Source organism: Urocitellus parryii, chromosome 4 (assembly GCF_045843805.1).
Source record: "Urocitellus parryii isolate mUroPar1 chromosome 4, mUroPar1.hap1, whole genome shotgun sequence".
Lineage (NCBI taxonomy): Eukaryota > Metazoa > Chordata > Mammalia > Rodentia > Sciuridae > Urocitellus > Urocitellus parryii.
The window spans coordinates 175,558,002-175,575,464 of record NC_135534.1 but is presented as its reverse complement, the minus strand read 5'-3'; the positions used below and the strand labels follow the sequence as shown (position 1 = coordinate 175,575,464).

The 17,463-nt window shown below is 34.4% G+C and overlaps 1 protein-coding gene across 1 annotated transcript in view; it reads right to left on the bottom strand.

Moving 5' to 3' along the window:
• The window catches only part of Reck (reversion inducing cysteine rich protein with kazal motifs), a 78,576-nt gene that overhangs the window by 54,012 nt on the left and 7,101 nt on the right, over positions 1–17,463 (bottom strand). The window contains exons 2-4 of the mRNA XM_026379766.2: positions 9,790–9,848; positions 3,369–3,443; positions 2,434–2,470 (exon numbers count right to left, since the gene is read on the bottom strand). Coding sequence (XP_026235551.1) covers positions 2,434–2,470; positions 3,369–3,443; positions 9,790–9,848 — 171 coding nt within the window. The remainder of the gene's footprint in view (positions 1–2,433; positions 2,471–3,368; positions 3,444–9,789; positions 9,849–17,463) is intronic.

Genomic DNA, 17,463 nt, shown 5'->3' with positions numbered 1-17,463 from the left:
ACAGCTATTTCTCTAACAAAAGTACTTTGAAATCAAAAGATTATAAAATTATAAAAAGGCTTTTAATATGGTCTTAGACCCTTTGTGATCATAAATGTCAAAAAAAATGACTGACTGCTCATATAAAATTAGGGAACATAAGAAGTAACTATAGAGCCCGGCATGATGGTGTATGCCTCTAATCCCAGCAACCCAGGAGGCTGAGACAGGAGGACTGCAAATTCAAGGCCAGTTTGGCAGCTTAGCAAGACCCTGTCTCAAAATTAAAAAAAAAATAAATAAAAAAGATCTCATGATGTAGGTCAGTGGTAGAGTGCACTCTGGTATTAAAAATAAATAAAGGAAGAAAGGAAGGAAGGAAGGAAGAAATGAATGAAGGAAGGAACAGAAAAGAAAAAACAAGTGAACAATGAAAGGAGAAAAGACATGTTTGTAGGAATGCTGCAAATCTTCCTTTATTTGCTTTAAAAAATGCTCTATGCCATTTCTATGTAATACACAGATCTAGAGATAAACATCTGCATTACATTAAATTATTATTTACATTTGAAAAAAATGTGCGGAATTCAAGGCAATAGGTGACAAGAATCTAGGACTTAATACAACAAATTTAAGTATTCTACTGAAAAACATTAAGCAAAACAAACAGACAAAGCTCTCAAAGTATAATTATAAACTGCACTGAAGTTGACTATTATAAACCACATCAATTATAAAAACTAAAAATATTGCACATTATACGTTTCTTCATCTCCATGTGTTCTTAATGCATAAGGGGCACAGACTTCTATCTAGCCCCACTGTCTAGTATGGTTTCCTCTAAATCTTAGCTACTTGCTATTCAGAATTTCTCACATGTTAGAAAGAATTATGAATAGAAACCTTGTAGGTCATAAACTCTATGGGCTATTAATAATGCAGTGTTGTTGTTTCTATGTATCCAGTTATATTAGAAAATATTATTCAACCATCTTTTACATTTATTCAGTAGTTATATAGAAAAGGTACTCTCTTACGTGTTATGTGGGCTATGAAAGTATGAAATAGATAAAACACATGATTTATTCCATTATGGAAATTACAGTTTGTATGTGTGGAGAATGTGTATGTATGTGTATGAATTCCAGGACACTAGGTAAAGAGATAACTAGGAAAACAGGGAAGGAGGTGGACAATTCCAGGAAGACAAACAGCTCAATTTGTCTGAAATACAAAAACTTTAAAGAATGTGGCAGCCTCCAGAATTCAGAGATATATAAGGTATAACCCCCCTTCCCCAGCCCCACACCCCAAGACACTGGCTTTAACCAGGTCTAGAATGAGCCTTAATTTTAGAAGACCATGAATGCCAGGATAGGAAATTTGGGCTTTATTCCAATGGAAGTAGATATTGCTTGATGGATTCTTTTTTTTTTTTTTTTTATTGATTGTTCCAAACATTACAGAGCTCTTGATATTGATGGATTCTTTCTGAAGAGGACAGGAAAGATGTATATAATGTATTAAAACATCAATCATAAGGTTATTATAATATTCTATCCCAAGAGCAAAATAACAAAGTCTTGAACTAGGAATAGAGACAGTTGCAAGATTTTGCAAGGGAAGAGTTAATGTAACTGGAAAGAAAAGGGAATCAAAGAAAACTTATGGGTTTTCTAGTCACAAAAGAGTCAGTTATGAGTCTGATTTTGGATTTGCACTTTAGATACCATCTGGATGAAGAATCTAGGAAGAGATGTCTATGTCACAAACAAATTAGATTGATTAATTTAATTGAAGCAAACAAGAGTACAAGTTGTTGATGGACCTTTATTTTTGTGTTCAAAATATTACATATGTGTTCTGGGAAGTTCTGGGAAGGAATGACATCACCACTGTAAGTGTGGAGAGAGAAGTGAAAAGCACTGAAAGGAGGAACAATTATAGTCCTTATGGTAGGTAAAAGGAGAAAGATATGAGAAAATAAGGTTCCAAGGCCAAGGTCTTGGAAGAGTCATAATAGCAAGTGTTTGGGAAAATCAGAGAGTAAACACTGAGATAAAGCACAAATCAAGAAATCCTGGTGATCTTTCAAAGAATAGTTTCCAAGAATGGTAGAAGTGGAGATAAGAGTATAAAAGGTTTGAATGGATGAGAATAAATTATACATTTGAAAATTTCGGTGTGGAAGGGAAGACAAGGATAAAAACACCAGAGAACAAATTACACTATTGGACTATGACAGATTTTATATTCACAAAATAAGTTTTTAAAATTTAAATACTAAATGTCATATTTTCTTTTTAATTTTTTTTTTAGTTGTTGATGGATCTTTATTTTATTTATTTATATGTGGTGCTGAGAATCGAACCCAGTGCCGTACACATGTGAGGCAAGTGCTCTACCACTGAGCCACGACCCCAACCCCTAAATGTCATACTTTCTACTGCTTACCTGGCAAAGATGAATTCATACAACTCCAGATTTCAACCTGAAATAGTAATCACCAAAAGGCTTATGTAGATAACCAGTTTTTATTAAAAAAAAGATAATTTCTACAGAAATTACGTATGGCTAATTTATTTATGGCTGGGTCCATATAATCAATGCTCAAGGGCTAAATGCACATCATTCAGGAAAGAAAAGAAGCTGAGATACCAAATATTGCTTACTCTTTTCCTGTTTTCCCATCTAAAAGTACTAAGGATGGGTTTGGTTACTCAGGATACTCTTTGTTTTTCCAAGAACAGAGACAAAAGTGTCTCCTGAGTAACTTAAGGAAAACATGTCAATCAGACTGACCATCATTTTTTCCCCTTCCACATAACACAGGCACTATATATAAAAAGAGGTTCTTTCATGCAAGCTCAGGCTTTATTGTCTTGGTTCAAGAGCATCCCAAATACTGAGAAGAGTCCAAGCAATGGAAATATTTTAAGAAATCTGATTTAGATAAGTAAGCAACAGATCTACAGTATGCCAGAAAATGGAAATACAGGAATAATATTCTGCATATGTTCCTTTATTTCCAATTTTTAAAAATCAAAATAAATAAGATTTAGTTTACTATAGTTTTCATAAAATTAATCAAAATAAAATCATAAAACAAAATATCAAATAAAATACTACAGTGAAATTTAAAGGCCGAAATACATTTATATTTAAACTTGCTTTTATTCCTACATCCTAAAATACACAATAAAGATGAAAGACCATATTCTATCTAAACAATTTGTGTAAAGATTTTGTAACAAATTTATCTAAATCTAATATTTTAACTAAATCTAATAATTCACTCTGACCACAATCACATTGAAAATTATGCTAATCTAAAAGTAACTCATTAGTTTCATATAGACAAAAACCTTCATAGTTTAAGTAGGACTTACCATTGTTTCAGGGCAATAATCTGGGGCTCGTTGTAATAAATGTTTTAGTCGGGATTCACTTTTTGAGGAGAAAATCTATTTGACAAAAGGAAAAAAAAGAGGAAAAAAGATTTTTGTAGAGCTTTTTTTGTTTGTTTGTTTTGTTTTTTGGCTATAAGAAATAAGGAGTAAAATTTATTATCCTCTAGGCTTATCAGTTGTCCAGAATATTTTCCAGCTTCTTTTTATAAATGGAAAACCCTTGGAAGCATCTAAATTAAGCTGAGGTAACATTTCTTAAACGGTTGGTTAATTTGGCAAGTGATCAAAAAGTCCAAAATAGTAAGTCTAGACCCTTTTCTATTGACCCAAAGTAGAGAAAACCTGTTGGGAGTGGGGCTGGAAGAGATGAAGAGAGAAGGAAAGGGAAGAAAAAGAAAAAAGAAAAATTTATTCTAAACTGTTCTACAAATGCTTTTAGTCAACAGATGACAATTAAAAAATAAACAGTATCATATCTTTGACTCTGATGAATATGAAATTTGTGAATAGCATATGGCACACAAATTCTCTATGAAATAAAGACAAAGCCATCTTTCACTAAAGATCCTGAGTTGCTGACAAGATTCACTCACCAGGCCAAATGACTCACAGCCTTATAGGAATTAAATTAATATAGTTACTTCTGGTGTCTCAGTAAATTAGAAATCATTACACATATCAGATAGACCTTCATGTTTATCTGCAAATAGTTGAGACTATTAAATCCATGAATACTAAGGGATTTAATGTTCTAGTTAGTTGGCATTTTCCTCCAACACTGCTAATTATAGTTAAGAAGTAAAAAGAGATAGAATATCACAAGTTTTTTTATATCTAGTGAATTAAAACATTTAGGTAATTAAAAGTGACTATTACCATCATGAAAAGTGACAACCAGATACAAAATACCATTCATGGGAAGAAATGTCAAACAAACAAAACAAAAATAAAACCTTACTTCAATCTGATCAAGCCTCTAGATTTGTCTCATAAGATGGCTGTTAGTCATGTGTGGCTATTTAATTTAAACTTAAATCAATTAAAATTAAATAACATTAAAACCATTTCCTTAGTCTCCTTAATCACATTTCAAGTATTCACTTGGCACATGTGGCCAGAGGCTAACATATGGTCATAGAATATTTTTATCATTGTAGAAAGTACTGTTGGATAGCTCTGCTCTAAATCTAACAACTAATTACTAAGACATATAGAGGAAAGAGGAATGCATCAAATAACACCATGGATGTGAACAGTAAAGTACAGACTGTGGGAAACTCTACAGGATAAATGATCAAATTTATTCATCAAGTAAGTTACTAGAAGAAATCTATAGATCAAAAGACATTTAAGGAGAGGGGAGGCAAAAGAAAGTAGTAGGAAGTAATAGGGAGGGTGAATATAATTAAAGTATGTTATCAGTATATATGGAAATGTCACAGTGGAACCCATTAATTTGTATAATTAATATAAGTAAATACTTATAATAATTAAAAATTTTTTAAAAAGAAAAGTAATTAGTATGTCATTTTAAAAGTATTGTTGGGTAAAAGACCCTCAAATAATTATTCTTAAGTTTTCAAAAAACAACAACAAAAAGAAGATATTTAAAAGACATACAACCAATTGCAATGTATACCTCTCATTTAAATTGATAAAAAATTTTTAAAAAGCTTTATTAAATAATTAAGAAATTTAAATAACTAGCTATTATTAGAATATTACATTTTCAAAGAACTGATAATGGTACTTTGGTTATTTATCTATTTATTTTTGCAGTGCTAGGGATCTAACCCAGAGTTTTATGAATACTAGGCACACTCTACCACTGAGCAAACTCCCCAGCCTGGCTATATTTAAAAAAATGAATATGTATAATTTACAGATATAAACTGACATTGTATGAATCAAATGGCAGAACAATTGGGATTTGCTTCAATATAAATTTGCCTCAATATAATGGGGAAGGAGGGATAGAAAGAGTATGGGGGAGAGATTAAATGAAATGCAATTAGTCATGACTTAATAATGCCAAAAATGAATACAGAGCTCATTATACTTCCTTCATATATATTTGCAATTTTCCATTATAAAAAGATAAGGAAAAGTGAAAGAAAAAAATGGTTAAAAAATAACAACAGACAAAAATGAATGAGAAAGAGAAACTATTTGACTTTGGTAGTGGAACAGAAAGAAGCACAGAGAAGGAAAACTATGCTTTCAAACTCATTTCCTTGTTCCTCAACATTTCTTCTCAAAAACACCAAAGGCAAAAACAAGCAAAAAAGCAAAAAACCTCCAAGCACTTGAAACAGGTTAGGACAATGGAAAGAAAATGGAACTGAGATTGTAAATAATATACTTTGAATAAATGGGCACCCTACTTTGTATTATAGGAGATGGCTATATCTTGGTGGCTATAAGAATGGACTTTATTTTGTTCACTAATTATAAGTATATAATTAGACACACTTGGCTCTGAGTCCCTGTTGTTCAAATCACATATGGCTTGGGGACCTTGGTTAGTTATTTAACTTTTCTATATCTCTATTTCCTTACCTATAAAATGCAGATGATATTACCTCCTCGAGGGCTTGGTGTAAGAATTAAATGAAATAATTCATTTTAAAGTAGTACAGGGCTTAGAACATAAGGGGAAAAAATTTAACTCTCATGTTCCAGTTATCTGAATAACTAACAAACAAAATTTAGAAGTCAGATAATCCATCAGGTCCCTTCTCTAAAACTATGATTCTATAAAGTAAAATGAATTAAACTAAGAAAAATATACTAATTATTAGGAATACATTTAGCTAAAAGAAGCCAGAATATATAAACTTTTAGATAATAATGTAGACTTAAATATAAACAGTTACTTTTTTAAAACTTTTTTTTGAATTTTATTTTTTTATACCTTTACTTTGTTCACTAATTTTTATGTGGTGCTGAGAATTGAACCCAATGCCTCACTCGTTGGGCAAGTACACTACCACTGAGCTACAACCCCAGTCCCAAACAGTTACTTTTTTTTTTACTAAACAGATAATCACACCTTAAAAAAAAGATGAATATATATCTAGAAGAGATACTTTTATTATATAAATCACATCATACCAAAAAAAAATTATAACCACACTTATACTCCATTCAAGGCAGAAATAATCAGACCACAGGGCTTATAATCTTAAATTCTAAGAACTTTTTTTTACCTCAACTTATAACTCATTTCCCCTTGTCTTCAAACAAGCAAGGTCCTCTCCTCTAACCAAATTTTCATTTTCTGCACTGACTTACTGACACATCCAACTTTTTTCTTTTTTGGCAGTACTGGGTAATGAACCCAGGAGTGCTCTACCACTGAGCTACACCTCAGCCCTTCATTTTTTGAAGGGCTGAGGACTAAATTGCCAAGGCTCTTTTGCCCTCCTGAGTCACTGGAATTATTCATTTGTTCACCAATCAACCTGCACTCACTGATCAGCTTCCATAAACAAGGGCCTAAATACAACACTTAAGTAAGACATAATCCTTATATTTGAAGAATTTTTATAATACAGTTGGGGACATAAGATATATAAAAAAACTGAATACATTTTTGTAAATTTGAAAGAGTACATAATACATTTAAACTTTTTAATTAAATTAAAATAAAATCCCTGCAGTATGACTTTTAGCCCCATCATTTCAATCAATCTAGAAATATTTTTGAAAATGTTCAGTACTGGGCACTGTTATAAGCATTGGGGGATTGAGCAAAAGTCCTTGCTCTAGAATACCTCTGCTAACAGCCTTCTTCTTCTTCTTCTTCTTTTTTTTTTTTTTTAAAGCTAAGGGCCTTTTCTCAGATCTCAGATCCCTTACCTTTAGCCTGAGACAATGTTGACAGACTCATAGTAAATCATCACACTTATTTTGTTGACTGTTATAAACCAATGGCCCTTTTTATCTAAGTTCTAATTCCAAAGGCTTTAACTCCAAGTCTTCAACTGTCTTGAAGACAACTCACCAGGAAGGTGAATCTAACCCCTGCCCCAACCAAAGCCTTTTCCCAACCTTCTAGTTATCAAGGGTTTATAGGACTATTCACTTCAGCACAAAATCTAAATGTTATCAGGACTCCATTCTCCCTTTATTCCCTATTGGTTGCAGAAATGATAAATCCTCACTCCTAGTATTTTCTTCCATTTGGTGTGAGCTCTACTCGTTTTAACTGTCCAGGCATCTTTTTATACTCCTCACTCCTTCCATGATCTGAATGTCTGACTTAGCTGACTGCTGAAATTGTAGGAGGAAGTGAACATACACAACCCAATCCTTACCTCTTTTCCTCTGGGAGTGAGTCAAATTCTGTCACTTAGTGTGTGCCTAGAGATAAAGCCACATTCAACATCTGTGTAACTAGTTTTAAAGTTTTACTCTGGGACCTATCTGTCTTATTTCTCAATTAGTTAAGAACTTGGTTAGAAAAGAATGTTCTTTATTAGGGTGACTGTAGTATTCAACTGTTTGCTAAATTATGGAATTTCTAACATTCCAGATTTTAAGAAACCAGATCTCACCTGCTGCAGGTGTTTCATTACGAGACACCTCTTCATAATTATTAACCTTATGGAACCTCAGTAGGAAAAGCAAGAAGAAGCCAAACCTCAAGATACAAAGTAAAAAGTCAGAAAAGCAATGCCTCCAAGAGTTATTTTAAAAGATTCCTTATAGTGATACCACCAACAGGCCAGTTTTGTTTTAAAGAGCTCTCCTGGGGCTGGGGATGTAGCTCACTGGTAGAGTGCTTGGCTGGTATGCACAAGGCCTGGGATTTGATCGATCGATCAATCAATCAATCAATCAATAAAAAAAAGCTATTGTTCTGGCAGCAAATTTGCAAAAAACTTTGATTTAGAACACCACTACATTTTCTATTAGCTACTCAGATGAGCTGAGACACTCTTATGTCTTATAACCACAGAGTATCTTGCAAAATCTAAGTCCATAGCCAGGTATAGTGGCTCACACCTGTAATTCCAAACACTCAAGGGGGTGAGGCAGAAAGATCCCAAGTTCAAGGCTAGCCCCAGCAACTTAGCAAGACCTTCGGTGACTCAAGAGACACTGTGTTTTAAGATAAAAATAAAATAAAAAGGACTGGGGATGAAGCTCAGTGGTGGTCCCTGGGTTCAATCCTCAAAATAAAATAACAAAACAAAACAAAACTAAGTCCATAGTATTGTTTGAGAGAAGTTATATTCCCAGTAAGGTAGCTCTCCTAGTTTTAGAAAGTGATAAAATCCAGATTATTACTAGAAGAAAACTTCAAAGATGTCTGAGACCATAATTTATCAGGTACTAAGGCTAGATGATGAAAGAAAAGTAGGACTTTATGAATAAATACTGTTTCAGTGACACTTGGATAAAAAGTCTCAAGCACAAAAATTCAAACCTACAAAAAATGTTAAGAGTAATACAAAAGAATACCCACATAGTATTCACCAAGATTCACCCATTATTAACATTTTGCAACATTTGTTATAACTCTATATACACACATATGATTATTACTACTATTTTATGAACTATATTAGAATTTATTATAGACATTTATGATCATTCATTCCTAAATCCTTGCATGTATCTCTTTATTTTTATTTTTATTTTTTATTGGTTGTTCAAAACATTACAAAGCTCTTGACATATCATATTTCATACTTTAGATTCAAGTGGGTTATGAACTCCCATTTTTACCCCGTATACAGATTGCAGAATCACATCGGTTACACATCCACTTTTTAACATAATGCCATATTAGTAACTGTTGTATTCTGCTACCTTGCATGTATCTCTTTAGAATAAGGACACTGTCATACTAACTACAATATAATGACTAAATTCAGGATAAAAATGCTGATATAGTACTAGCTAATGTTAAGTCCATATTCAACAATTTCACCAATTTATCTAATAACATCATTTATGGCAATTTTTTTTTTTTAATTCCAGGATCCAATCCAGGATCATGCACTGCATTTAGTTGTCCTATCTTCTCTTTAGTTTCCTTTAATCTGGAACAGTTTCTCAGCCTTTCTTTGTTTTTATAATAACTGTATTTTTAATAGAAGTGATAATTTTGAGGATTATAGGCTGCTGTTTTGAAGAATATCCCTCAATCTGGGTTTACCTGATTGTTTCTTCATGATTCACGGTATGAATTTTTGGCAGGAATGCTTTATAAGATGCTGTGTTTCTTCTCACTGCATTGTATCAGCAGACATATGTCAATTTGTCCTAATATTGGTGATGTGAACTCTGATCATATGGTTAAGGTAATGTCCAATAGATTTCTCCAAAGTTATTAAACTTAATAAGCAGTTACATAATTGACAGCGTCTACAATTTTGATCAAGCTTACCTGCTCACATACATCACGGCACATTTGGTTATCCTTAGAATGATTACAACATAATGCACCTAGGGAGAAAAAAACAAAACAAAAACCCAACATCTGAAATTGAAAGGATTACACAAACTGTTTATCCCACAGATTATTATTAATTTTAACTCAATGCTTAAAGAGCATCTATTACAAGTCAAGGATAGTGCAGAGTTTGAGGGTATAGTCCTTGCCTTCAAACAACTTGCAGTCTAATAGGGAAAACTATTATGTGATAATGTAACTATTATTTATTGTATGCTTTCTGTGTGCCAGAATTTAATACTAAGCTTGTTTTATGCATTGTCTTATTCAATTCTTACAATTACCCTATGGATTAGATTCTATTATTACACTTCAAATACAAAGTCAAATGGTTTTTAAAAAATAGTGAATTTCATTTAGGACATGATGAATGTGTATTTCTTATAGGACATACAAAAGGAAATTCCAGTAAAGTCAGAAATCAAAGCTTGGAGCACAAACCTCAACATACAAATTCGGAAGTCATCAGCATAAAGGAGGTATATGGAAATGACACTGCCTATGGATTTTCTGCTGAGAAGTATTTATAACACCAGATCCTAAAAAATTGGCAACATCTGAGACACGGGAAGAAACAAAGAAAGAGATTGAGATGGAACAGCCTAGCTGAGGTGGGTCAACCAGAGAGAGTGGTATTACAGGGAAGGATGTAGTGTTATATGCCACAAGAATCAAGTTAGATTGAAAAATGAAAAAGAAAATGGATTTAATAGTTACAAGGCCACTTGGTCATTTCTGAGGCTAGTAGAAATGAAAGCTATTAAAGAGTAAGCCAGAGGTGAGGAAGCATAGACAGTAAATATAGATTCACAAGAAGTCTGGCAGTGACCAGAAGAGAAGAGTATGGTACTTATAGGAAGATGCAGGGCTACAGGAAGATTCCCCACCTCCCTTCTAAAAGTAGGAAAGACCTGAGCTTCTTTATAGATTGAAGGAAACAGTTGAGAATTAATGCTTTTCTAATAGAAAAATGTCTCAAGAGGAGTCCAAAATGAATAAAATCAAGTTTTTTTTTAAATTTTATTTTATAAGGAGGCATTATGTTTAGCAAGAAACAGGGCACACCTCTTCTTTTAAGGTATTTATTAACTTAAAAATATTTTATGGAGGCTGGGATTGTGGCTCAGTGGTAGAGTATTTGCCTAGAATGTGTGAGGCACTGGGTTCAATTCTCAGCACCACATATAAATAAATAAAATAAAGGTCCACTGACAACTTAAATTTAAAAAAAATTTATGAACAGTTTATTAAATACAAGGAATCAATTAATTCACTCAAAAACCATGAGCCTTTGTCCTCATTGAGATTACATTCCCTGGAAGGAGAAATAAACTATACACACACACACCACACACACACACACACACACACACACACACACACACACACAGAAAGGGGGGGATATGAATGTTAATGTGGAATGGTGGTAAAGACTATGGCGATAATAAAGCAGGTTAAAGAGTAAGGAGAATGTGTGTTAGGGAATAGGAAGGTATTTAATTGGGCAGGTTAGGAAAGCCTCACTGAAAAAATGATACTTGAGCAGAAACCTTAAAGAAAGGAAGAGAACAAGTCTATTAAGTTTTCCAAACAACAAGTGCAGTTTCTGGTGTGTTCATAAAACAGCAAGGAATGTGGCTGGGAAAGAATGAAAGGGAAAGTAGAAGATGATGTGTGATATTAGAGAAGTAACAGAAGTCTTAACAGAAGCATACAGGTCTCTAATAGGCCATTGAAAAGACTTGTGCTTTTACTCTGAGAAGAATAGAAAACAATTGGAGGGTTTTGAGTAATCTGAGTAACATTTAAAAAGGATCACTCTAACTTCTGTGATAAAAATATATTGTCGGGCTGGGGATGTGGCTCAAGCGGTAGTGCGCTCGCCTGGCATGCATGGGGCGCTGGGTTCGCTCCTCAGCACCACATAAAAAATAAAGATGTTGTGTCCACCGAAAACTAAAAAATAAATATTAAAAAAATTCTCTCTCTCTCTCATATATATTATATATTAGAAGCTGGGCGAATTGGCACACACCTGTAATCCCAGTGGCTTGGGAGGCTGAGGCAGGAGGTCTGTGAGATCAAAGCCAGCTCAGCAACTTAGCGAGGCAGTAAGCAACTCTCTCAAAATACAAAAAGGGCTGGGGGTATGGCTCAATGATTAAGCACTCCCGGATTCAATCCTTGGTACCAAATACACACACACACACACACACACACACACACACATACACACACACACTACAGAGAAGCAAGGGAGAAAACATCAGTAAGCTGTTCCAATAATACTGATAGGACATTATAGTGTCTTGACTAGGGGGCAGCAGTAGAAGTGGTATTAGTAATCAGAGTCTGGATATATTATGAATGCAAAGCTGACAGAACATGCTATTAGATTAGATGTGTGATATGGTAGAAAAAAAAATCAAAGACTATAAAATTTTTGATGTGAGAAAGTGGGAAAATAGAAATACCTGGAAATACCCTTAACTGAAATGGAAAAGACTAAAAAAGGAAATTCCAGAGGGTGAGGAGATAATCAGAAATTCAGTTTTTAAATAATTCTGATATAATTGAGAAGTCCATTAGGTGTCTGAATGCAGGAGAGTGTCCAATGTATGGGGAAAAGACTAAGAGAGAGAACGTGACCAAGAAGCCAACTAAATAAAATGTTTCAAGGAGGAGGCATTAACTGTGCTAGATGATGTTGTCAAGTAATGTGACTCAAATTGACTACAGTATATAGCACTATATACTATATACTGTAGCACTATATACTGTCATCAGTATAAGACACTGATGACTTCAAATAAGTGTCATCAGTGTGACCTGATGAGGGCAAAAGCCTGAGTTCAAGAAAGAATTCAATAATGTACAGATAACTCTTTTGAATATTAGCATTGTAAAATGAAGAATGACTGGCCTTTGTCCTTATTCTTAGGAGACTTAGTCTAAATCCTTGGAATTTCCTGAGTAATAGGAGTGTTTTTGTTATGAAAATGAGATGACTCATTATCTTACCTAAATATGTTCAGGATGGGGCCTGGCCACCACTCCAGAAAGACTAGAAGACTGGGACTACTGAGTCACCTCTCAACCTGACATCTCAGTCTTCGGAGAGGGGACTGGAGACTAGATTCCAACATGAGACCAATAATTCAATCAATCATGCCTATGTAATGAAATTTTGATAAAAACTCCTGACACAGAAGCTCACTGGGCTTCCCTGGCTGCTGAATACACTGATGTGAAGATGATATCATCCTGATTCCATGCAGAAGCTCTGAATTTCCTTCCAGACCTTGTCCTAAGAGTCTCTTATTTGGTTGGTCCTCCAGACTTGAACCCTTTATAGTAAAACAGTAATTTTATTTTGTTTTTTATATTTTGGTACTGGAAGTTGAACCAGAGCCTCCTAAGAACTAAGTGTGTGCTCTACCATCGAGCTATGCCCCCAGCTCCAAAGAGCAATTTTAATCATATTGCCTTCTGTAAGTTATGTGGATGGTTCTAGTGAATTATTGAACTTGAAAGGGTCATGGGAGACCACAGATTTATTATACCCAGATCAAAAGTGTAAGTGGCCTGAAGACCCTTGAAGTGAGGCTCCTGTCTGGAGTAATGAAAAAGTCTTATTAGGTACCATGTGCTTTAAAACTTGTGGAGGTTATGCTAACTATGAGCGGTTGGTGGCAAAACTGAATTATAGTATACCCAGTTGGAAGTCAAATGGATTAAAGAGAAATTGAATGAGATGGTTCCTGGAAGGGGATGTCAGTTCAAAAAGAGACATTCTTATTTAGAGACAGGGACACAATAATGAACAAAAATTATGCTCTCTTACTTCATCCATTTATAGCCTGGTAGTAGTATAACACAGATTTAGCAAGGCTGTCTTTGTTAAAAGTATTGACTGTTTACTTAGGCCTTCAGATGCAGATGCTCAATGAGTAACTAAAAGCAGGATAAAGCTTGGCATTTCTGCCTTAATTTTGTATCTATCTCCTTTATTACCTTAAGCTTTATGACCTGCTCAGCTTTGCACATAGGCATGTTAATCATTTAAGGAGTGTTCATCTGAAAACGGATAAGGCAAAGTTTACTGGCCCTAAATTTACCTAGCCTATCTTGTCCCCCTTTGAGACTAAGACAAGATTTGCAGGGATATTTATAGCATTCTGTTTCAGACCCCTGGAGCGGTGCCTAGAAGTATACAGTCATTGCTCTGCTCTTTCCATGAATAATAGAGCCTTGCAGGCACATCACCCTACCACAAGCCCCCTAAACAGGAGCAATCATCTCATGGAAACCAAACCACCCCCTTCCAGGATCGTAGGTCTGATAGATAAACATTCTGCATCCTGTGAAACAAATGGAGACTGCCCTCTTAATGATAAGGACTTCTCTGGAGCCACCGTGAGGAACTAGAACTGAGATAATGACCAATCAGGCCACAGTCTGACCAGGACTGTTTAATTATGCATTACCCCTTATACCCAGCCTGAATTCTTCCTCTGTTCAATCTTAAAACCCATATCAACATTCCAAAGACAAAGTTGAGATGCTAGATCTCACTCTGTCTTCCCAATGTGACTATGTTGAGAAAAGCTCCTTTCCTGCTTTTCACTATTACCTTTTCTGTTTATTTTTTGGGACAAATGGCCAAACCTGACTCGTTAGAACCCCAGGAGTAAGGCCTCTGGCCTAGGACTCAGTAACAGTAGGACCAATCAAGATAAGAGGAAAAGATTTAAGGACACTGATATATGAAGAATGAAGCTGACAGAATGTACTTTCTCAATGAAATAGAGACTGGGTCAGAAAATTGAGTTGCACTGAATGTGGTGGTATACACCTATAATCCCAGCTTCTTGGGAAGCCGAGGCAGGAGGATCCTGAGTTCAAGGCCAGCCTGGGTAATATAACAAGACCCTGTCTCAAAACAAAAAATCCCAAACAAAGAATAAAAATAGGGTTGAAATAGGTAGGGTTGGGGGTCTTGAGCTGAAACTGTCAAGGTTTGAAACAACTAATTTGGAGAACTGAGAAAGGAGACAATATTAGATGTGTTTCTGTGTATAAAAGAATACTGTTTCATGATATAATAATATTAATTCCTCAAGAAAATGTTTCATGTTCAAATACACTGGGAAAGAATTTTAAAAAGTTGAACAGCCAAGCATGGTGGTGCATGCCTGTAATTCCAACAGCTTAGGATGCTGAGGCAGGAGATTCACAAGTTTAAAGCCTGCCTCAACAACTTAGCAACACCCTATCTCGAAATAAAAAATAAATAAATAAAAAAGGGCAGGGGATGTGGCTCAGCCTTGGGTTCAATCCCCAGTTCAAAAAAAAAAAAAAAGTTGAACAGATTCACTATAGGACTTTGTAAAGCCCTTCATACATTAATGTAACTATTAAAGTACATTAATTTGCTAAATGAGGAGCTACTACACAAATTTCTCAAGCCATAGGACAATTTTCATGCCAATTAACATCTCAGAATGCCATTTGAGAAACATCAAATTAGAGAAACAGAAAAGCAGTAGCCAAGCAGTATTATGGGCCCAGAGGAATTCATAAATTAGATACAGATACAATCTGAAGGGGCACGGAACTGTTTTAGAGTGTAAAAGACTGGGAAAAAGATACAATTGGTCAGCAGCTATGTAGGACTGGCAAGCCAAAGAAGACATAGAGGTAAAAACATTATATTTTAGGCAACTGGATCTAATATGATGGCTTTAAAAATACGTATTTGGGTTGGGGATCTTAGTGGTAGAGCACTTGCCTAGCTTGCACAAGGCCCTGGGTTTGATCCCCAGTATCCCTCTCCCCTCCAAAAATATATATGTATGTGTATAGGCACACATTTTTAATATATTATATAAATCTGTATATGTGTGTAGACATACTAATACATGTAATATAATCCTCTATTCAAGTAAAATCTAAACCATTTCAATATACAAATGAGATAAAAACAGAACTTTTTTGATTGAAAACAGGATTGGTATTGGAAAGAAAAGAATTAATAAACAAATGAATAAAAGAAGTCCTCTTAAGTCCTCTTTAAATCTTACAAATAAGGCTTCTAAGTTCAAAACTAGAAACTTTTTCAACAAAACAATGATAGGGTCTATGATACCACTGGCATATCACTATAGTTTGGTTTCATAAAAGATTATTATGAAGCTAGTTTTCTAACATTAACTCATGGGAAAAGGTTTCTTGAAGTTCTAAACACCTGACTTATAATATTCTGAAGAACATACAAAAAATTTCACTACATTTCAGAAGAAAAAAGTGTTTTGATTCAAAGTGTCAAAAGTGCCTTGTGCTGTTCTTACTGTCTAAGAAGCTCTAAGTCTAGGAAGGGCCCAAGCACTCATGAGACTTCCTTCTAACAGCTAGACCAACCCCCATCTCCTAAGATTGTTGGTATGTTCCAGCCTCATTAGAATGGGAGGGCAGGCAGGAAAAAAAGGCCCCTCTGCATGATATTGACATGATCTTTTGAAGTACTCTAAAAATTGGCACTTTCTACTATCCTCTAACACAAAGGTCATATGAGGGCAGAAAATCCAGCTGATCTTGAGCAAAGATAACTCAGAATAACATATGGTCCCAATAAACACAGGCTTAGCAAAAAGTAAACAATCAGGCAGACAGGAGTCTGATTTGGGTCTTGGGATTTTTGAAAAAGTTTCTTGGAGCAAAGGTTTATTTAAAACAGAAACACAAAATGTGTTACAATTAAAACTCCAATAACAACCAACAGTTTTATTTAAAAATATAAATATAAAAGACTTTTTTTCCTATTTAATAGTGAAGGTCAAATTTACAGTGGAATGACCTACAAGTTAAATTTTTAAAATAATTATCCCTCCCCCCATTAAAAGCCCCACGCAATTTGGAAGAGAAAGAGAGGCAGAGAAAAAAGAAAGAAAGAAAGAAAAGATCTGTATTCCCACTGTTTTGCCACAACCTCTGTTGACATTCTGGCATATTTCCTTCTGGTCTTTCCAAAAGCCTTTTCTTGTATTTCTGACCGAATGGATGAAAGAGGGCAGCCTGAAATCTTCTGGCAATAATCTCTTTCCTCTTCTCAACCAAGCATTCCTCTGTAATAGTACATTTCCTCCCTTTAGAGGACTGCCACCCTCCATGAACAGGCTAGGGAGCCTTTGCTCCATCAAATTTTCCAAACTGTACTCTTAACTTTAGCCTGTATTAGTACACATTTTTCTTCCTTTGAAACAATAAAAGTTTACTAGAAACTTTAACACTGCATATTTTCCAAGAAATAAATGCCCTCAAAAAGACATTAATTCATACGGCTTCATTAAGGATGGGAAGATTCAAATGTAATTAATGTGGCAATTAAAGGTCTTTATCTTTTTTAGAGCAATTAAAATGGATTAATTGGGTCACTCAACTATTACAAAGAAGGGGAGAAAAAAAAACCTTTCCAAGACCTAAGGCTTTCTATAAGACAATGAATTCTAGAAATTTTATAATTTGACTCTAATTTGTTCTTCAAGAAAAAAAAAACAGTTTTAAGCTGTTTATTCTCACAGAATGAAGTTGAATAAGGGTAAAATAGTT